We start from the raw sequence: 23,802 nt of genomic DNA, 5'->3' as shown, positions 1-23,802 counted from the left end.
GCTGGTGGAGTAAGATGAGGGCATTTTGGACTAAAGTGGTTGTGACAGGGACATAAATTATTAGCTGGATTAGAGAAATATCTAGAAGCTAAAATCTAGAGAACTTAGTAATTGATTGAATGTGGGTGTGGAGGTAGAATGTGACAGTGAGGACGATCCCTGGATTTGGCTCTTACAACAGATGTAGAGGGTTGCTACTGACAGAAAGCAAATGCTGGAAGAGCACTAGGTGGTTTGGGCAACAAAGTATAGACAAGTGATACCACTTGTTTGGTATCACAGGAGTTGGGTTTTGAACTTATATTTAAGTGCTTTGAGGGGCACCTGGGTGGCTCAGTCGGTTAAAGTCCAACTTCACTTCAGGTCATGACTCACAGCTCGTGAGTTCAAGCCCCGCGTCAGGTTCTGTGCTGACAGCTCAGAGCCTGGAGACTGCTTCGGATTCTGTGTCTCCCTCTCTCTCTGCCCCTCCCCTGATCATGCTCTGTCTCTCTCTCTCTCTCTCTCTCTCTCTCTCAAAAATAAACATTAAAAAAATTTAAAAAAAGATAAAGTGCTTGAGTTATCCAAGTGGATATTCTAGGTCTGGAGCTCAGAAGAAAGACGTAGACTGGAGAGGTGGAAACCAGAAAATTATTGGTGTAGAGGTGGTTAGGGAAGTTGTAGTGTGGGTAAGACTCATCTCTTGATTGGAAGGTTTTGTCTGAGGAGACAAGAAGGCCTAAACTGAACTTTGGAATATATCAACATTCAATGATTGGGCGGGGGAGGGTGAGCCTGCGCATGGTTCTGAAAGGAAGGTGGGGGGATGCCAACCTAGGAAAGAGCTGAAAAAGAATGCCTTCCAAAGAGGAGGCGAGAGGTCAGCAGGGTCAGGTGCACCCTATTGCTCAAGCAAGATGAGGAATGCAAAACGTTCTTGGCTTTAGCATGTAGGGCATCAGTGTGTTGGTGATATCTGTTTCAGAGGATTAATATCGACCAGAATCAAGCAGAGGGAATGAAGATATGCATACAATTTAACAAATGAATCTGTGAAAAGGAGCAAAGTGACTGGGTACAAAACTAGGGGTGAAAGTGGGTTGAAAGATGGTTCATTTTGAGTTGGGGAGATTAGAGCTTGTTTAGACCCTGAGCATAAGGATTTGTTTGGGAGAGGAGGATTGAATATAAATGTAGCAAAGAAAAGGGATAATAGACTTGGGAAAGGCAAAAGAGAACAGCATCTCTGGGTTGAGAGGCTTGCCTTAATTGGAGGAATAGCTCCTTTTCTATAAAAAGTTCTGGCTTTTGGTTTATAATGCCCCTGAAATTTGAAATCTGTGTATTTAGGAAGACCATTACTTCCTGTCTTGCTATGGTAAGATCTTTCTAATTCTTACTCTCCTGCCTTTTCTTTCCTTCTAGTAGGTCTTTGCTGCTATCAGACTGTGCTGAACATAAGCCCTCAGTGGCTTCTCATTATCTACCTTATTAAGTATGCTGTTTGTAAACTACCTTCCCATTGCTTACTACTTAAGGCCTAAATAATGTGGCACTTGCCTTTCTAACCTTCTCTTCCACTTCTACTCTACCCATGCCCACATTTCACTCAAACTGATTATTCACATTTCCCTAAACATAAATTCATTTTTCCAGACATATTTTTCTTATCATAGTCTTCTCTTTATTGGGAGCATGATCTATTGCTTTCAAAATCCTTTCCATTATTGAAGGCCCATCTGAAGGCCCTTTCTTTTCTATAATTTTCATACCATTTTTTAAATCTTGGAGCAGGGGTGTTAATTTTGTTACCTGATTACCACAAATATACTTAGGGAAACATATAGCTAGAATATATCCATAATCACAAATTAGGGTATGGAAACTAGGAAAATCTTAAATTTCTCCTTCAATTCAATTTAATACTTAAAAAAAACAAAATCATGTCTAATTGTGAAAGAAGAAAAATAATTATTTGAAGCATCTAATGCCTATTTCAGCATCATGGGCAATAGCACAGCTTTGGAAACAACCTAAATATCCATCAATAAGGTGCTGTTGGAAAAAATTATGGTTCATCCATACAATGGAATAAATATATCCAACCACTTAAAAAGTTAGAAAAATTTTTAATTACTCATTTAAAGACTCTGTAAAATCTATTGCTAAGAACAGGCAAATGCAAAACAGCATATGTGCTATGTAGTCATTTGTCTAAAAAGGGAAGAATGGAAAATGCACACATATGTGTATGTTTGCTTGATAGGCATGCAAATTATCTCTGGCAGGACACACACAAAGTGACAACTAGTTGCTAGGTTTGAGAGGTAGACTTTTCACTCTGTATACTTCTTTTATATACTTTTCAGGTGTATGGTTGTATTACCTAGACAAAAAATAAACACAAGTTTTAAAGTAACAAAAGTAATGGTTATTGGACACAAAATTGAAAACAGTTTTAGACACAAAATTCTATAGAAATCTTGGTTGGTTCAAGTTCAAAGATTATAAATCTGCCCAATATTATAACTGTTAATTAATAAAATCATTCTTTTGAAACATTTCAGATCCTTCAGTGGAATTTGACTTTGAATCCTTTTTATCTCATGCCTGAATGATTGTAACAGCCTCCTTTTCTACTTTGCCCACCCCCAGCCTCCTCACCATACACACATAGCTTGTACTCCACACAATAACCAGAGTGATTATTTTATAAACAGAACTTAAACAAGGTTACTTGTCTATTCAAAACCCTGCAGGGATTTCCCATCTCCTCAGATTAAAGTCAAGATCCTTGCAATGGCCATTTGCTATTCCCTGGATCTGAAATGCTTTTCTCCCATCTACCTGGTTAACTCCCTCACTTCATTTAGGTCTCTCTGCAAATGCCCCCTCAATAGAAAGACTTATCTTGATGCCTAAAATGGCACCCCATCCCATTATAGCCTACCGTACTTACCATTCCTGATTGTTTTTATAGCACCGCTTAACTGCTCATAAATGTATCACTTATCACTTAACACTACCCTTAAATATATATAAATTTATATTTTATTATCTATCTCCCATGCTAGAATATAAGTTTTACTAGACCTGCATCCCACAACACTCAGAATGATGCCTAAAACATAACAGGTATTCAATATGCATTTGTTGAATTAAAGGATGAATGGACTGTCGGCATTAAATTCCTGCTTTTAGAAGATTTTTCCTACTCTGTCCCATATATGTATTAGATTCAATTCAAAAACATTTTATTGAGTCTGTACCATACAATAAGTACTTCAGAAGACTCAAAGATGAGTAAGACACAGTTCACATTAATTATTATCATACATTATATGAACAACCTTTGTTGTGACTATTATTGGTGAATAGAATTTTTAAATGTTTATTTATTTTGAGAGCACACACACATGCGTGCACACATGACTGGAGGAGGGGCAGAGAGAGAAGGAGAGACGAAGTCTAAAGCAGGCTCCCTGTTGTCAGCACAGAGCCCAACATGGGGCCCCATCCGACCAACCACGAGATCATGACCTGAGCTGAAATCAAGAGTCCGGCATTCAACTTACTGAACCACCCAGGCACCCCGGTGATAGAACTTTTAGACAATATCACACAGATTCAGAAACTAGAAGTCCACCTCGCTGATTATATTGGGTAAATTTATATTTTTTATATTTATGGGTATTTTATATTTTTTTAAAAATTTTTTATGGGTAAATCGAAGTTATAGGCATTTTTATTTTAGTTTTGCCTCCAGTAGACCAATATCTTACATATGAGAACATTGACAAAATTAATCTGGAATGAAAATTTCTAGTTTACTCTTGTACTTTAGTGTAGAGACCACCTTAATATGACTCAGGTTAGCTAAGTGACTACTAAATATGTACAATTGCATCATTTTTACTTAGTTTTATCTGTATGTTTTGAAAGGATATGGTATTAGTCTTTACATTTACATATTCACTTAATTTTGAATTAGAAAATGTATGCTAGGTTTTAAAAATTGGTTTAGGGCTTGGAGGTATGAGTTTTACTAAAAACTACTTTGTAAAAGAGATTTTAAAATGAATAATGATACATAAATAATATATTAAACATATATAACATATTACTAACGCCATTCTTCAACCAGTTTTCTGATCACTGCACTTTCAAAGTTACTTTGCCACTTTTGTCTACTTTACAGATATTATATATCAAATATAAGGAGACACAATGCAAATTCTAATTTTAGATTTATTTTGTATCATTTATATAAATTTCCTTAATATGGGAATGGAAGTAAATGTAATACCTTCTAGACTGATTAAAAATTAATGTGTGGAAGCCTGGGAGCCTAATTTAAAAGACCATCAGAAGACTTGAATTAGTTAGCTATAGACTCACAGCTTTAATGTGTAGACCTGAATTATACTGCATTACTTATCATTGAGTACCAAAAATCACTCTTATAAAGCACATAATGGCAATCCGTTTCCCCACTGAAAGATAGCAGCACTTTCAAACATATTAGATACTTAGAATGTAACTGTGAAATCACTGTAAATTCTGAATTGCCCTTCTTTATATTTCAAGGTAGCTGAGAATGAGCAACTAAAATTTCCCAGTTTAATATAAGATGTGAAGATAATTTGGGAGAGGTAGATAGTTTCCACTTTTGGGAAAATCATAAAATAAGTGACTCAAGAATATTAAGTAATTATTACCGAATCCTTAATGTTTTGTAGCATACTATAAAAATAAAAGACGGTATCCATGTGTTGCATAAAAACTCTAAGATTTAAAAGTTCTAACACATTAGGCCCCATATGCATAATTCTTTGAGAAAATTAGATATTTTTATAATTTATAAATGTTCTCATTATTTCATAGTCAAGATTATGTTGGTGTACAGAACACTAATTTTCCCATTTGGGGCATAATAACTTAGAGAATCTGGTTTATAAATGCATTCTATGTGGAGTTCATGATTAGCTCCCTTATGATTTGGGGGAGAAGTTAAGGGCATATTTTCCTGGGTTTTATTTACTTCATCTTGCCTCGATTGAACTGTAGAGCAAATACTAGGAGTTTACACATACATTTATTATTAAATTGACTCAAATATTGACCCCCAAGCCTAGACAACAAGATAAATATACCTTTCAAAATTGTAATGTAATATGAAATGGAGAGTAAGCAGTCTTATTTTCTTAGGGTAAGCATTTCAGATACTTTTTGCTTAATTCTTAACTAAATTCTCATGATGCTAAAGAAATTGTGACATTAAATAAATCTCATTTTCTTATCCGTTATTTATGTTGAAAGAAATTCTCATAAACCTTAGGTTGGTGGGGGAAAAATATTTTCAAACTACAATCTCTGTAATTTGTGATATTCATGAATAGAATTTGGAAATTAATATTCTGGAACAAACTTCATCTTGACACATATGTATGATTGAGTTGTTTTTTAACTGTGGCCTAATTTGAAAAAAAAAAAACGGAAAGAATAAGGAGGAGAGAGCAGAATTCAATGAAATGAAATGATTTGGTTTCATCTTAAAGGATCTGGGGCTCAGATCACAGTTGACATGGTCAAGTTCATATAACTAACTGTCTCTTTAATGCCCTGCTTTACTCAACCCTAACTGGAAACGTATGGTATAGGTGAATATTCAGGAGAAGAATCTTAGATTGCTGGAAATCATCTAAAATTAATAATCCACCTATTGGGTGCCTAGGTCGTTCAGTCGATTAAGTGTCTGTCTCTTGATTTTGGCTCAGGTCATGATCTCACAGTCATGAGAAAGAGGCTTGCGTTGGACTCCACACTTGGCTGGGCATGGAGCCTGCTTGGAATTCTCTCTCTCCCTCTCCCTCTGCCCCTCCCCTGCTTGTGTATGCTCTCTCTAAATTAATTAATTAATTACTTAATTAAATTAATAATTCACCTTCACATAATTGAAATATAAAACTCACTGGAAAAATGATGCAAAATTTTCTTCACTTGGAACTCTGCAAAAAACAATTTTATTTTTTTAAAGCACTTAAAAAAAAAGACTTTTTGCTGTATTCTCAATGATTTTAAACTCAAACTGCAGTGTTTTTCTAGTTCATTATGTAAATTCTGTCATAGTTGTTAGGTCCATTTATAGCTTCTCCATGTTTCAATATGTAAAGTAATTCCACCAGTGAATCATGTACCAGAAACATGAGCTTTGAGACTTTTAGCTGACTAATAGGCTACATTTGAAAAATTAACTTGATAACTTAAAGCCCACTAAAGAAAGAAATGAGCTAATTTGCCTACATGGGAATGTTTTGATAACGTGAACAAATATATGTGTAAAGCTCATGTTGTCAAATATTGGCATTTTAAAACAGCAGCAACCCAAGAACTCCACTTTTGTCTAATGGTATTTGATAGAATCTAAATTGAGCCCAAAGAGAATTAGCAATCCAGAATGCACATCATTTCTTCCTAGAGAACCATGTCTTTTCTCTTTAGCAATATAGAAATATTTGGAGTTGATGGTTTTCTGTTTTGTTTTTTTTTTTTTTTTTTTTTTTTTTTTACATATGTACTCTAAAGCCATTGAATATGAAATGCTATGGCCGGAACTCTGGCATGCAGGAATCCAGAGCGCACCATTCACTCATTCCTGGAGTTACACAGTGTGGCGACTATGCACAGATTGTAGCAACCTGGAGTGTTTCACTTAGCTATAAATTAGAAATTAGCAAGGACATTATGTCTTTGTAAGCTAAAAAGCTCATATTGGTTATAATTTTGTCTGGACTTTGTTTTCAATAGATCCCAATAGATTGAGGATTGAATGAAGTAAATATCAAAGCCAGTAGTATGTCATTACTGATAGTGTAAGCCTTACAATTGCAAATACCAGCAGAAAGATTTACTAGCAATCTTTGGATTAAGTAAGCCTTGCTCTTGGGTGCATTTTATGTTTCATATGCTGTAGCTTTGTCTCTGAAAGTGTGTGATTTTGTCAATGCAACAATATGCAAAAAGCCTTTTAATAGTTAAAAATAGTCTGTGTTAAAGTAAAGATTTAAATAATGATTTAGCTATTTATTAGTCTTTAGTTTGTTTCTTAATATGTTTAGCTGTAGTATTTTAAGTGCCATGCTTTTATCTCAAACAATTATTAAAGCTTCGATATAAATAATTTAGTTGTTGTTTTAATATAGGATTATAGTTTGGAGCAGAGGATAAAATCTGTGATGCAAAAGCATCATCTTACTTTATAACCATTTTCTCTACAAGATGCCTATGAAAAGAACATTTGTTGTTTTAATTGTAGAACACTATTATACATTTTCTGCTTTACAGGGGATAATAATTTTCAGAGTAGCACCATGTGACCCTCTTTCCCTGTTGTGCCCCTCCACATCACCACTTCAGAACCCCACCCCCAGAGCAGGCCCCAGCTGGAATGTCCCTTTGTCATGAAGCTTCCGTGATCGCCTCCAAACCAAAGAGATTTGCCCCTTCTCTAACTCCTATTCCTCTTTGTTGCTCTTTACACCCCACTTTACAATTCCACTCTCTGCTTTGAGTTGTAGTTATTTGCAAGCCTTTCTTTTCCTTCCCACCACTCTTGTGAGTAGGGGTCTTTATTTTTAATCTTTCTCAATGTCTAGCACGTAGCAGGTACTAAATAGTTTTTTGTGCAACAATAATAATGTTTTCCCATTTTAATGTAGCCCATTTTTATGGTAGTTCATCTGACCTCTTTCTTATTTGGCCTTTTAGTGTATAGAGTTTTTCTGAAAAGTAACTGACCTCTTCTATTTCCCATGTAGCACTGCTTAACACACTGAAATCTAAGGTCTCAGAAAAATAGGCACCAATAGTTTTACTGATGCAATTTATTTAATGAAGGAAAGAGTTCTCATTAGTTTTCAAAAAGCAACCGGATGGGACTTATTGGTAAATAAATAGTTGAGGACTTTGTTCTTCCCCACTTTGTAAGTTTGTCTTTGGACTGTCCTTTCTATACAAAATGAGCACAGTTTAATGTCATGTTTCAAGATCCAAGGCACCTCTCTGAAGTCCAAATTAGGAATAAGGTAAAAACCAGAAATGGGAGTGTAGTGGATTTTAGAAATTTTTAGTGTTATGTTTTTTATTTTTGAAGCAATGCATTATCTCTGTCTTTAACTTTTTTGTTTGGACCAGTGGGGTCCACTGGGGAGGAGAGATGTAGAGATTTTGGGAAAACAAAAGGCTTTAGTAACAAAAATGGGGATAAACAGAAGAGAAAATTTCAGGATGTCATTTCCTGTCGAAGCTATTCCTCTGCCGGTAGATGGTCAGGTTGCTACTGGGGTGACCTGTGAGAGAAAGACCTAGATACTGATGAATTCTTATGTGGAAGTCAGTATGGTGGTTTAGGCGACTTTTGAATTCTGACAATTCTTGGCAAGAGGTTTCTTTGATCATTGCCAGTTAGGGGCATGGTAGCACTTTTGGCGGGGAAGCAGAAAGCAAGCCATTAGAGCTAGACAAATACATGTCTGCTGTTTAGTCACTGAGGTGTAAAGTAAGTCAGTTTGGTCAACCAGGTCTCTTAGAAGTGATACAAGAACCATTGTTGATTGGGCTTGATTGTGTTGCCTAGTTCATGGGTTTTCTGGCTCTTGTCCTTGTTTCTTTCGTTCCTCAACTAAGGAGAGTCCTAGATAATGAAGTCAGGTTAATCGTGTTACTATTTAACAGTGTCTCAGTTTCACTTGAAGATTTGCCCAGGATTTAGAAGCTGTTGACACTGCCCCAGACACAGTACTGAGGATAGCAAAGTTCTAGTACCAAGAATACCACACGGGAGTTGGAAAGATGCAAATGTGAGGGAGTGATGCCTGCCACTATCTTTATTCCACAGTCCTTCCCAAATAACATTCAGTAGAAGCTAAGTTCCCTTGGTGCACTTCTCTCCATGCCCCAAAACTCAAAAGGGAAGTGGATCATGGCTATGGAGAGTTCTTTCCATCTTGGCATCCAGTGAGGCATCACTTAGCTGGATCTTTATCTCAAGTGCTAATTGATGCTGTTAACTTTCTGCAGTGATGCCAGGAAATTGTAATTGAGGAAATGACACTTTGCTTATCTTGTGCTAGGAGGTTCTATTTAGAGAACCGTACGTTTCGTTTCATTAGCCGAAGGGCACTAAAGTAACATCACACTATTTAGTATACTGGAAAGATGAGTTATTAGGTCTCCTGATACCATGTAGAAATTGTTATATACCTAAAAAGTAAGACTTTCTGAGCTCTTCAGCAGAAGGATCAGGCCTAAGGTACTATACTAGTATATTTTCCATGAATTAAGTAGTTTTTTCCTACTCATAGAAACTTCTATTAAGACATACTCTTTCACTGAGTCATTAAAAGCAGCATGCTTTTTTTGTAACTTTTCCCTTTTAATAAAATTATAATGTTAACTTAGTGTGAGTATGTGTACGTAAATGTGTGGGCAAATCATTAAATAGGGGTATCCAATGTAAGCATTCTACAGAATGCTTCTACACCTACCTGTATGCTTCTACACCTACCTGTATGGTGTACCTGAACGGCTTCTACACCTACCTGTATGACTTTTGACATGTTATTTAACTTCTCTGTGCCTAGTTTTCTGTTTGTAAAATGCTAATTGATAATGGTACCTACCTCACAGAGTATTATGAGGATTAAATGAGCCAATACACATAATACATTTAGAACTATGCTTGGCAGTGGTTCAGTAATATTAGTCATTATTATTATTACTTCATGTTATCAATTTTTAAATTTTTATTTGTATATTTTCTTAATTTATATCCAACCATCTATATCAACTAGACTTAACCGTTCTTTGTTCATAATACATAAAGAACTTATGTTGTACTTTTCTCCTTCCTTGGTATCGTTATTTTTTTCCAGCTTGATAGAGATCAACATGAGAAGTCCTTAAGCAAACCAACTATAGCAAACCAAGTCCTTAAGCAAACCAATATAAGTCAATACAAGGCTATTGACCTTGCGTGATCAGGGTTCAATGCTAAGAAAATCACTTACATATCTTTAGTTGAAATACAGAATTAAAACCTGACTCCTTCTGTCCATTTTTACTCCCATCTCCCTACTTACACATGTGTGCACATTCACACATACGCACCCCATCTGTATTCAGCTTGCTGAGGAAAATGAGTGAAAACACTAGTGCAACCATCTTCAAACACATACATGTATAAGGAAAACTGACATTTTATAAAGTTTTTATTTTAGAAATTCTCTAATGAAAAGTCATTTTATGATAAGTTTATCATCTATTTCTCCTTTATAACTAAGCTAATATACCAGATAATATATGTTTTGATTTGTTCTTTTTGTTTGTTTGTTTGCTTCTGCCAAATGCATGTTTGTATTTTCAGGTTCTATTCAAAATGAAATTGAAGCAAGTATACTTAGATTCTTTTGTTAATATGTTTATTAGTGCTAGATGCCCAAAATATAAAATCTGTGTTCTTTAGGCAGAGAGAGATTTTTCAAATGTCAACAAATTGACCAAATGTTTTCTTGTTTTACTCTAATCTGGTTTTTGTTTTTTAAAGATTTTTAGTACTCACTTGTCTTGATTTCTTCCTTTCGATCTAGTATTGAAGTCACAGTTCCACCTATACTTTGTGTATAAGTGAGTGAAACCCTAACTGCTTTGACTTCAGAATCTCATCTGAGATGAGAAACAAGGATTGTCCCTACCTCCTCTGTGGCTTAAATTATCTGTTCTTGAGGGGCGCCTGGGTGGCTCAGTCAGTTAAGTGACCAACTCTGCCTCAGGTCATGATCTTATGGTTCGTGGGTTTAAGCCCTACATCGGGCTCTGCGCTGACAGCTCGGAGCCTGGAGCCTGCTTCAGATTCTGTGTCTCCCTCTCTCTCTGCCCCTCCCCCACTACTGCTTTGTATCTCTCTCTCTCTCTCTCAAAAATAAACATTAAAAATTAAAATAAGTAAATAATAAATAAAAATAAATTATCTGTTCTTGGAACTGGAATCATCAAAATGATGCATGAAGCACATGTAGATGACTCTAAAATGTAGCACCATTTCCACCCACCAGCAAGTTGCTTTGTCACGTCAGTTGCTCTCAGAGCAGAGCCCAGAAGAAAGTAGATACAGGGCAAACAGGCTTTTAGCTGAAGGGAAACAAAGTGGGATGTTTGTGGAAGGACACACCCAAAGCAGCTTGATGCCAGCTAAATGTTTGAAAAGTAACCCAAAGGGAGTGTTGGGAGGGAACTGATGACAAAGCTCACCTTCATCACAATTGTGGCCTGGTGCTGTTGTCCGCTCACGTAATGTCTGTTTTTAAAAGACACAGGTCCTCTGTGCTATAGAGAAGGTTTCAATGTACGAAAACCCCTTAGATACTGGTTGGCCACTTCATGAAATGCCAAAACCGTAGTTGAGTGCTGAGTTGTAAATGTCCGTGGTGCCTATGAATGAATGTATATTTTCCTGCATGATCATCCATTGTGGTGTTTGTAAGTAGCAAAAAAAATGAGCCTGATTTGTTCTCCTTTGTAGAGCCAGGCCGAGGCCCACTACAAAGGAAGTAAACATGCCAAGAAGGTCAAAGCACTAGAGGCAACGAAAAATAAACCCAAAATGGTTTCTTCCAAGGACAGCGCAAAGGCTAATCCCAGCTGCTCCATCACTCCAATCACAGGCAACAGCTCTGACAAATCAGGTCAATGACACTTTTTGTTCTTTACATTCTTTGTGTTTCTCCTGGTCCCCTGCCCCAACCCTACACTCCTCCCCTCGGCAGTTGCATGTTACTCTCCATGATTTGTTTTTATGATATTAATATGTTTCCTTCACAGGAAGGGTTATGTGTTTGCACGGAATCTAGGCATTTGATATGTTACCATTCCATGTTGTTAAATATATACATTTAAGTATATATATGTGTGTGTGTGTAAATATATATATATATATATGTATATGTATATATGCATGAAAATAAGCAGAGGCTACTTGGTCACAATGTGTTTAGACAAAAATCAAGAAATGGATCTAATCTAAAATACTGAGTTTATTACCTTTTTATTCACTTTATGTTTGGTTTTTGCTATAGCTATTTTCAGTGAAGGAATTCTTAAAGTTGTTTATTAATAGACATTTTTATATTCTTTTACTGCAGTAAAGGGGAGTGGAGGGGCAAAAAGGTGAAGTTTTCTGAGAGTGGCATTATTGAATGAATCTGGAAATGTGTTCAGTAATAAGAGATTTTGATTTTTGAAGATCTATGTAGAGTTCTCCTCATAATTACATGAACTTGAGGATTTTAAGGGAGCTATTTAAAAGTTATGAATTGACTAACAGAACTTTACATAATTGGAAATGGGCTACTAGGAAATGCCTCCTAAGAAGAGTCTGTATTTCAGGGGTGCCTGGGTGGCTCAATCAGTTAAGCGTCTGACTTCTGCTCAGGTCATGATTTTGTGGTTCATGAGTTTGATCCCCACATCGGGCTCTGTGTTGACAGCTCAGAGCCCAGAGCCTACTCTGGATTCTGTGTCTCCCTCTCTCTCTGCCCCTACCCCGCTTGTGCTCTGTCTCTCTCTCTTTCTCTCAAAAGTAAATAAACATTAAAAAAAGTAAAAAGACGGGGTGCCTGGGTGGCTCAGTTGGTTAAGTGGCCGACTTCGGCTCAGGTCACGATCTCACGGTCTGTGAGTTCGAGCCCCGCATCGGGCTCTGTGCTGACAGCTCAGAGCCTGGAGCCTGCTTCCGATTCTGTGTCTCCCTCTCTCTCTGCTCCTCCCCTGTTCATGCTCTGTCTCTCTCTGTCTCAAAAATAAATAAACGTTAAAAAAAAAAAAGTAAAAAAAAAAAAGTAAAAAGTTAAAAAAATAAGAGTCTGTATTTCATAGTCCAATGAATCAGCAGTTTTTCTGAGTAGATTCAAACTGAATGACTCAGAAAGAAGAGAAAAAAATCACTCTTCTAGCATGTATATCATGAAATTGGATGTTTAAAAGACTTTCACACACAACTGCCCTTCAGGGAGCAAGAAGGATAAGTAATCTCATTTCACTAACTGAGGAACAGTGTCTATGAAAGGAGACTAACAGATTATATCCCTTTCCCTTATGTTTGACTCTGTCTTCAGGGACCTCTCTGTTGGAAGCGCACGTGCACATGCATGCACACACACAAACACATACACAAACACACTTCTCTTCTGAATCTCTTCTGCTCTTCAAATCCTTGTAAAATTTGAGGGGAAGACTTAACAATGCTTTCCTGTGGCTGCTCAGGGCCTTTGGAGGAGAGCAAATCCACTACTATAAGAGGAACTTTCAGATAGCCTGGTCAGGCAAAAAGACTATTTAGGAAGAGACAATTATTGATCAGGTCCCAGGAATGCTGGTTCTAAGAGCTCTGCAGCCTAGGGTTGAGTTAACCCAAATTTGATAAGAAAACCTTTTTGTTCTTTGTGTGATGGAATCACTAAATCATGTTATCTGATGAACAGATAATACTAGATTATTACATCACACCTCTTCCCTTCTAAAGAATAAAGTCTTTTTTATGTATGTTATGTAATTAATCTTTCACCCAGGTCTATCAGATACTAGGATAAAGCATTATCCACAGTTTACGAAATAGCAAACTAAGGCAAAGTCCATATTGCAGCAGTTATTACTGGAGGTTACCCAGTGTTTGGAAGAACAGGATCCATCATCTCCTGACTTCTTGCCTCGTTTCATTTTCTACAAGATATTGTTGCCTCTATGAAACATACCCTGCCAAAGGTTTTATTACCTGAATTATGCTCTTGAAGCAAAGCAGAACTTATACACAAAATGATAAAACAATGTGAGCCCATTCTTTCAGCTTATTTTGTGTTGCAAGCTAATAGCACAGTTGGTAGGTGTTGTGAATGTTCCAGTATTGCTGTTGTGTATGCTCAGTGCTCCCCTTAGTTATATTATTACTTGGGAATTGGGTTTGTCTAGGGATAGTAGCAAAAGTATTGAGTGGAAAGAAAATGTTGAAAATAGAGAAGGATCAACAAAAGTAGAGAAGACAATTAAAAAGAGAAGGAAAAACGTGGAAGAAGAGGAAAGGAAGCATGAAAAAAAAAAAGTCAAAGACTAAGATACACAGCCGAGGAAAAAGCAATGTGGAAATAGAAAATCCAAATACAGGGGCCTGGGTCACAATACCTACTCAGGGGCCTGAGTACCTTATACCTACAAGGTACCCAATGAACACATGTGAAAATTTAAACAATTCAAGGGACTTATTCCTACTGTCGAATACTAGTGACAGCTTAGTGAAAGAGACTTTCTAAGCACTTGTGTTTGCCTAGTGAGCATTAAGTACACACTAGGATCAAGTAGGAAAGATAACTGAGGTCTAGAAGAACCGTAGGGGGTGAGAGTAGGGAGAGAGCCACAGAATCTCTTCCTCAGTAGCTATGTGGTGGTCTCTGACCCTGCATCCTCTGCTTTCTCCGCCACTTCTCTATCCACTGCAAAGTACTTGTGGTCTAACAGCATTGGCCTCACTCACTGTGTCATTGTCCAGACTTGGACTAGAAGTAATGGTAACCAGTGACATTTTGGAGTTACCTCATTTTCCATGTTTCTGTACTCAAGATATGTGTAAATTATTTGGTAATTCATTGGTCAGCTTATTCAGATTACTTCTTCCTTTCCCTATGTTTTCTATAAATATTAACACTAATGAACTTATTTTATTTGTTCTGTCATATCCACAAAAGCAATACCAAAGTTGTTGAAAGGTGGCACTACTTAAAAATAAAGTGGGTTGTATTTGCTAAATAGATATTTGTTCTTCTGTCACCTTCAACTGAATATCGGTGTCTAAGCAAGAATTCCCACATGCATTTAGTAGAACTTTCAAGTTAGAAAATTAGAAACTTTGCCCAGCTGAGAAATCTGGTCTAAACAATGTAATGTGTAATCTATTGCTAACTACCTATTTCTGAATCCTTAAAAAGCTCCCACAGCTTTGTCAGAGTCCTAGATTTTTCAGAAACTGGTTTTGATTCCATTTAAAACTCTGTTTTAGAAGAACAGAAGACTTGAAATCCAATCCTTCATAAATAGTCTACATGGAATGTAGAGAGGAAGAGGAAGGGAAAGGGCAGAGGAATAGCGACTATGACACTTAACTGACCAAAATGTTTTATTTGAGACAATGTTTTATTTGAGACAAATGTTTTATTTGTCTCTAAGAAATCAACCAAAACTTAGATTAAACAGTCACAGTGCAAAGTCATGGTTGACTGCCAATTCTTATGAGACCGAAGTTCCCTAGCGTTGGTCTTTCATTTCTGAATGAGGAGTTCCTATCAAGCAGACATGTGCAGTAGCTACAGAGAAAGTTCTTAGATATTTAAATCAAAAGTGAACGTGTTGGTTACTTGATGTCTCAGCCACCAGATTTCAAATATCCAGATGTTCACAGCATCCACGTGACTAGCTAATTCCATTTCCATTCTCACATTTTAGCATCAGTAACTTAGCAATAGAGGACAAATCATGTTCAATTGGCACAAATCTTGAGGGAGAGGAAATAGATATCAAGGAAAGGAACTCCTGGGAGTGGAGCATCCTGGGATTCACCAAACATCAGTCAAGGAAAAGTATTATTTCAGAGTACCTAACAGGGAGCATCGGACCAACAGATAACCTCTGTTTGTTCCTTAAGAGCACAGATTATTTATTCTAAGAAGCAGCCTAACGATCTTCCAAGAGTTAGAAAAGCTTTATTACTTGCTATTTTGGCACTTGGGACAACCTTTTTTTTGTTTGTTTATTTTATGATACATTTGGAGATATAATGTGGCTCATATTGTAGCTGGGTCTGTGCAATACAAGTAGATTTATTTTAACGAAGCTATCAGATATAAAAATTTCAGGGTATCATGGCAAGCTTTCTTTTTTTTCTCTCAGGTCAGTAAACAAAATGAGCTTAAGTTATAAGAGCGTTTATTTCACTTACTGTAAGAAGCTCTGACCACATGATTGAAAAAATTAAATATGTTTCATTAAAGGCAGTTAAAAATAGTTGTCCCATTCACATGTTAGAAGTTGAGGTAGAGTTAAATGTAAAATCCAAAGAAATGGCTTCCTGGTCTCCCAGGATCTATCCCAACTTTTAACGATGCATCAATGGGAGTTCAAAACATGGTAGGAGGGAGGAGAAATGTGCTTTAGGAGAATTAGGGTCAAAACACAGCAAGCATTAAGCAGCTTCAGGAAGATGACTGGGACGTATTAGCCAGACACTCGACCCAAATATCTCCCTGGAGTTCAAGTGTCATAATGCCATATGACAGTACACTTCCCTGTGCTAATATGCCCTGTACATCAAACTGAATGCTCTTTGTGACAGCATTTAACCCCTCGTAACAGGTTCAAAGAAAACCAGAGCCTTCAAAAAAACCCTATTTCTTGAAAATAATAAAATATTTTTATAATCAACCTAATGATAAAATATTGTGATAGTCAACCCTAATGGTCCATATGTCTAGTCTTTAGCACTAGATTTTTTTAATTAATTAGATATCAAGTGGGGAAAATCCGTTTCTAGTTCAAAGTATATAAAGCTATTTAGAGCTAAACAGCCTTTAATCAGTTGCTGTCTGAACAGATGAAAGCAGATGGAATGATTCAAAATGCTATAGATATATTTATGAATGCAATTAAGAGCAAAGATAATGAAACCAGCATGTTCTGGTTGAAATATAACAATAGGAACACCTTAAATTCATTCAGTTTACAAAATCCAGTAACATACATTTTTGTATGACCCTCTCAGTAGCCCTGTGACTATTAGGGCAGAAATTGGTATCCATATTTTATTCATTCATGCAACAAACTTCATGTCCATTTATTTATTCAAGAAATATTTACTATCTATACTAAATAATATTGCATATATGTATATCTGGCCAGATACTAGGGTGCAACAATGAACAGAAAGATATTTTCTTGCCCTCAAAGAGCTTCTAACTTACTGTGTTTTTTTAAATGTGTTAGATATTAGGGCTACAAAGGAAAATAATACATAGTTACCACCTTCAAGCTGCTCTCCAAAATATAGTAATGATGAGGACCATGGATCTAGGAAACATGAAATAGTTTGTGTGAGGTTGCATATCCCAACAGAGTCAGAACAGGAAGTCAGGGCTTCCTGTTCGATGCATATGCCATTACTCCCATTACTTCTAAACTTCTCTTACTTAGGAATAAATACAAGTATCCCAATGGGCCAAGTCAGAAACCACTAAACCACTTTTTTAAGAATTAGTGAGTAGGACCATACTTTAATTTTTTTCCCAAGTTTTATTTAAATTCCAACTACTTAACATGCAGTGCAGTATTAGTTTCAGGTGTAGAATCTAGTGATTCATCACCCACACACAATGCCCGGGTCTCATCAAAAGTGCCCTCCTTAGGGTTGATGGGGGGTGGGAGGGAGGGGAAGGTGGGTGATGGGTATTGAGGAGGTCACCTTTTGGGATGAGCACTGGATGTTTTATGGAAACCAATTTGACAATTTCATATTAAAAAAAAAATGCCCTCCTTAGTACCCAACACCTGTTTAACTCATCCCTTTATATATTATTTTTAAATTACTTGCTGACTATTGATATTTTTCAGTAAAATATATGGCGTTGAAAGAGCCATTAAGGCTTTGTTTTCTTAATAATCCTTAGTTCCTCTGCAGTATGTTGTCTGTAGCATTTAACTGTAATAGAACAAAGCTTTAGAGGTTACAGATCTTTTCCAGGGAAAGTTTGAATGAAAACACTCATTTCAGGTAACTGCCAAATGTTCTCAAAGCTCCAGTTTGACAATTATAGATTTTATGTGTCTAGAGCCAAATATACTCACTGAAATAGAGGTAGACACTGGGTAAGGCATCTCCAATATGGCAGAAACCTTGAACTGACCCCCAAAGGGTCCAGCTGAGTTGTCCTGAACACCGTCCACATTTTCAGTGGCATTCTGAATCGTTCCATCTAAAATATTCCCACTAGGAATAGGGAGATGGTTTTGTTTATCCTATACCCATGACCCTACCATGGGAACTGTGAGATGACAGTGTCAGAAAAGACAAAAGAAGGAAGGAAAGAGGACAGAATACCTCAGAACAGCTCATTTTAGTCTTCGGCATATTGTGCCTTTGCATTGGGGCAATTCCTCAAGTATGAACCCAAAGTAGTTATCAACTTACCTGCAAAGTCTGTAGTTTAGCTTTTTATGGTTACCCTATTGCTTTACAAAAGTGTATTTTCAGTTTCGTCGAAGAGTCTTTCTGCCGAGGATACAAATGGAGAGACCCTCGCCTCGTCATTTTTATGGGTTCCCCTGTGTGTTTCATAGTTTTTATGTGTTGTTACAAATGGGGCCAAGTTTTCCAAATGACAACTTCTCATTTACTCTGACGGTCACAGGACTCCATCGATTAGCCAGCAAGGTCTTTGTAACTGCCTCCTCCCCCCTTTCTGTCTCTAGCAACAGGACCTTGTGCTGTTTAGTAGAAGAAAATGATAGTTTTCAGCTTTGACAGCATCTGTCATTTATAGACAAGTGCCATCATAAATTTGGCATACATCTATCCGAATCCAGGAGGCCGAGATTTAGTATCCCTCATAAAATAATAGATTAACTATATTTATGACAAACATCTTAAGTCTGAAATTCTGGGGTACAATCATGTAGAACATAAATTGAGTCCCATCTGTCTAAAGAGAACAGACCATTATACTAAGGCTCATATTTTCATGAAATGTACATATATCATTAAGACTTTCAAAGTCAATTTAAAAAATGAAACTGCCTCCATCTTTGCCCATGCACCTTGAATTTGACAACAGCATCCTGCCAGGCAAGGCTGCAGATTCTTAGAGAGTTAAGTGTTGTCATACTCTAGAAACTAACTTCTGAAACTTTTGAGCATTTTATATTGCTTCCAAATCATACTGAGCATTTATTGTTAGTTTCTCGACTTCTGAAAACTATTTCCTAACATTGCTCTAAGAAAGTGAAGCAAAAGTTGAGACTCACTTATGATTTACTGAAGCTCTATTAACCTATAATTTACTTGGGACATGTTATAAACAATTCCAAGAAGCAAAACCTCAGATATCTCCTTGTTAAGGCTTATATTACTATCAAAAACTTTTCTCATCTTTAGACATATCATTTTAACCGGTATTCATCTCTTTTGATTACACTTATTTACAACCCTTCTGCATTGACAAGATACTGGAACATAAGAGGATTTTGTGTGTACATTGAATAATTTTATAAATGCACCACCATAAATGCCCCTAAGATTTTAATGAAGGTTATTGCATCCATTTTATTACATTCCACTTTTTACTTCAGGAAAAATTCTCTTATAGTGAAATATTTTTTTGAGATTGGATGAATGATCAAATAGAATCACTCAATAAACATTTGTAGATTCTTTGTTCAGGGCACTGGTACTAGGCGCTTTGGGGGATTCTAGGCCCAGTTCTGATGGTACCACACTAATTTAGCTTTATAGTATAAAGCTTAAAGTGTTTTGCATAGAAACATTTATAAAGTATTTTCCACTTCCCTGACTTCTTTCTGCGAGAATCAGGTTTACTGTTGTGGAAACTGGATTGGCATCACACATTAATAGCTTGGTGTTCTCATTTTTATAGGCCAGCTCTATCAGAATAAAATATGCTGTGGTGGTAAAAATGGTCTGTAATCTGTGTTGTCCAATATGAGTGCCATGAGCCACATATAGCTATTCAGGACTTGAAATGTGGCTTGTGCTACTGAGAAGCTGAGTATTTAATTTTATTTAATTTTAAGTACTACACATGACTACTGAATTGGACAGCACATCTGTGGACCATGGTACTCTCTGCTGTTTTAACTAGCCATGACTCCAGAAAAGGCATTCAATTCTCCAAGCCTGTTTTCTCCTCTGTAAACTAGGAATAGTGCGCTCCCTGCATCACAGTGGTGTTTTGTGGATCAAATAAAGTGACTTTGAAAGAGCATTGCAAAATGTAAAGCATAATAAAAATGCCCATTGTTGATATTCTTAGTTTTGAGTTGTTGTTTTTTTTAACCTCTTGTGGAGTGGCCCCTTTCTGCTGCCATCAGTGAGAGGTGACAGGTGGCCCTTGTAGTGGTCAGCTATCATCATCTGCCATTATGCTATACCTAATATAGTTGATTCTAGAGAGCCAGATCCAATCTTATTAGACTTACCTGCAAAAATAATTTTAACAGCAGTACTACTAATAATTAATGTGTAACTGAATGATTATTGTGTGTCTGATATTTACATGCTAAATGTTTTATGTATACTATCTTAATTAATAATACGCTCCTCTGATGGATACTAGAAAGTGAGACATAACAAGGGGAAATGATGGCTCAGAGTCATCCAGAGAGAAAATAGCTTCAAGCCAGATTCCCACCCAGGCAGCCTCTCAGATTCAATACCATGATATGCCACCTTTGAATAAAGGTCCATGAACTATAACTGCATGTGCTTTCTGAAGGCGATTTGAGATTTTTTTCCACTAAGTGATAATTCTAGAAGTCTGACACTTCAGGAAGGGGTGTTATTTCTATCCCCACCCTGTTTTACAGCTGGTTTTATTTTTGAAAAATCAAGTTTTGAGTGGCTTTGAATAAGGACATATTAACCACAGTATGATTTTTGCGTGCCATTTACATACCTTGCATGTGAGCTTGAACTCACACAGATTAGCTCCACTTCTCACTGACCAGCTAACCTTAACCAAATCATGTTCTCTGACCTGTTTCCCCACCTATAAGATGGGAGGGCTCATACCTACCTCCCAGAGTTTTGGGGATTAATGAACTAATAATGCCTGCTTCAGTGCCTATCATGTAACAGACACTCAATAAATGCTAGCCATAAAAAGCAACCATCGTTCAAAGAACTTTCCCAGCCCTGTCCTTTTGATTCTATGATCATTTCATGCCATGCAACAGTGACCTGAACTTACATTTCTCTTTATGTGCTTATTTTATTATCTCATGGCAATTATTAACACTTGTGTTTTCCTTCCAGATATCAAGGCTTGATGAGCCTGACTCTCCCAGTGGGATATGTAAATATATAGGGAAGGTCCTTCTTGGTCTTCCTCACATTTTTATAAATGGAGGAAATGTCTTTCTACTCCTTCTCCCACAGGTTAATGTAGTTCATCCATCATGGCCACTGTGGCTCCGGGTACTTTGTCCTGCACATGGCAGTCACAGAGTTAGCATATATTAAATTAATACCATTAAAAAGAATTTAATGGGGAAGCTGTAACACCTTCCCTAGACTATGGACAGGGCAAGAAGACCCTGGTTAGCTCTTTTTCCTTCATCTTCAATAAGATGCATGCCCCACCTCCTAGGTCAACAAACTGCTCTATGCACAGTTACAGTGCTACAAGAAAGGACAACCCAACATACCTCCATTTGTTGAGAGAGAAACCTGGGTGCTCCCTGTGGAGAAGCAGCCCTGTCTGGAGACAGGATTGGCTACTGAGGAGGAGAGGGGTGGTGTAATCAGAATAAGAAACACGCTCCTGCCTAACAAGTCCCTTCTGGCATTTATGTCAGTAAATGAGAAACTTGTCAGCTCATACATTTTGTTTCTGGCTTCTTGCAAAACATTTTCTTAGTGTGCAATTTTTTAATAATTTCTGTATGCGGGGCACCTGGGTGGCTCAGTCAGTTGAGCAGCTGACTTCGGCTCAGGTCATGATCTCGCGGTCTGTGAGTTCGAGCCCCGCGTCGGGCTCTGTGCTGACAGCTCAGAGCCTGGAGCCTGTTTCAGATTCTGTGTCTCCCTCTCTCTAACCCTCCCCCATTCATGCTCTGTCTCTCTCTGTCTCAAAAATAAATAAACATTAAAAAAATAATAATAATAATAATAATAATTTCTGTATGCTATCAACTAGTTAGCCTCTACAAAATATGTGCTTTGTTTTCTTTCAAATATGAAATGACATAAATACTAGAATTTCTTGTCATAATAGAGATTATTTTATTCTTTGCTTTCAAATATTTAAACTTCCGTCAGAATTTTATGATAATTTTTATTCATTTGATTAGCCAAATGGTCATATTTAAGTTAAAACAATTTGCCTTTCCTAGGACAATATCTTTGTTCTTACTTCTCCATTAATAAATAAAATATTTTCACTTAATGGGAAATTAGGGTGCCACATTTTGAGTTAAGGAAAAGTTATTTATTTTATTCTTTTCAAGAAAAATTTTATCCAGTCTTTTGATTAATCCATAAGAATAATAATTAATAACTAGTAAAGTTTTTAAGTATTTTGAAAATTCATTAGTAGATGTTCTGTTTATGTTACTTATGGCATTTTAAATTGAGAAAACTCTTTTTTAAATTTTTTTAACTGTATTTATTTTGAGAGAGACAGAAATAGTGCGAGCAGGTAAGGGACAGAGGGAGAGGGAGAGAAATCTGAGGCAGGCTCTGTGTTGTCAGCTGCAGAGCCCAATCGCAGGGCTCAAACCCACGAACCTTGAGATCATGACCTGAGCCATAACCAAGAGTCGGATGTTCAACCAACTGAGTCACCCAGCACCCCAAATTGAGAAAACTCTTTTGGAAAGCAGCATCATAGAATAAGTCAAAAACCATGAAAACATTTATTCCATTCATTTAACCGTTAATTTCTCTTCCTACAATTTATGCCAAGGAAATAATTCTAAATACAAAGCAAGAAAAATAAAATGTTACATATGAAAATGCCTCCTGTAGCATTATTTGTATTAATGACAGGTGGAAGCAAAATGATCAGTAGAGGGAAGTTATTTCAGTAAAGTCCTTATACCCGATAAAATATGCAGCTTTACAGTAAGTAAAAGCAACATAAAAATGCATATAATACGCTAAATCAAAAAGTTAAAAAATATATTAAATCAAAAGTTACAAAATGGCCTGTCTATGTATGTGTTATTAAGCCCCCACTGCATGCTCTGTGTCGTACTAGGCACTGGGTATATGATGGTGGATTAGGCAGACTTGGGCCTTGCCATCATGACAGCATACTGTCTGGAAAGGTGAATACCGAACAAGTGATGACAAGCTTAATGAAAAGAGAGAGACGTTGATCTTGTCTGGGAAGGAAAGGAACACCTCGGCAGGGGATTTAAGCTCTCTTTGCCTGGTAAGAAAGATGTCGGCCCTGCAAACAGGGGCCCAGATCTGGGGGTGGAAGAGAAGAGGATTCTCATCAGAGGGACCGGTTCTCCATAGGACTTTAGCTGTGAAAGCCTATCTGGTTTAAATAATTGAACCAATGAAAGGACACTTGGGGACAGAGAAGGGAATTTAGGATGTTGGTTTAAAAAAAAAAAAAAGTGATTGAAACGATAGCTAGAAACAGAAAGAAGGCAGAATGAAGTAATGGGCATAAACACAAAAGTTCTTAATCTCTTTTGGTACCATGGATACCTGTGGCCGACTAGCAGCCTAGTCTCAGAATGATGTTCATATTTGTTTTCGTTTTTTTTTTTTAAGTAATCTCTACGACCAACGTGGGGTTCGAACTTGTGACCCGAGATCAGAGTCTCTTGCTCCACCCAACTGAGCCAGCCAGGTGCCCTTCAGAATAATGTTTTTAAGTCCATAAAATTAACTTGTACTTTTACAAAGGAAACCAACTACAATAAATACAGTTGTCAAATGTTTGTTATGATATAGTAACATAGCAATAATGTGTTAAATAA

The 23,802-nt window shown here is 36.8% G+C and overlaps 1 protein-coding gene across 11 annotated transcripts in view; it reads left to right on the top strand.

The window, feature by feature from the left end:
- The window catches only part of ZNF385B (zinc finger protein 385B), a 448,508-nt gene that overhangs the window by 405,613 nt on the left and 19,093 nt on the right, over nucleotides 1–23,802 (top strand). For all 11 annotated transcript variants that reach the window (XM_042949282.1, XM_042949283.1, XM_042949279.1 and 8 more), the window contains one exon: nucleotides 11,561–11,723. In XM_042949282.1, coding sequence (XP_042805216.1) covers nucleotides 11,561–11,723 — 163 coding nt within the window. The remainder of the gene's footprint in view (nucleotides 1–11,560; nucleotides 11,724–23,802) is intronic.

Source organism: Panthera leo, chromosome C1 (assembly GCF_018350215.1).
Source record: "Panthera leo isolate Ple1 chromosome C1, P.leo_Ple1_pat1.1, whole genome shotgun sequence".
NCBI lineage: Eukaryota > Metazoa > Chordata > Mammalia > Carnivora > Felidae > Panthera > Panthera leo.
The sequence above is the reverse complement of the archived record's forward strand: the minus strand, read 5'-3'. Positions and strand labels throughout refer to the sequence as shown.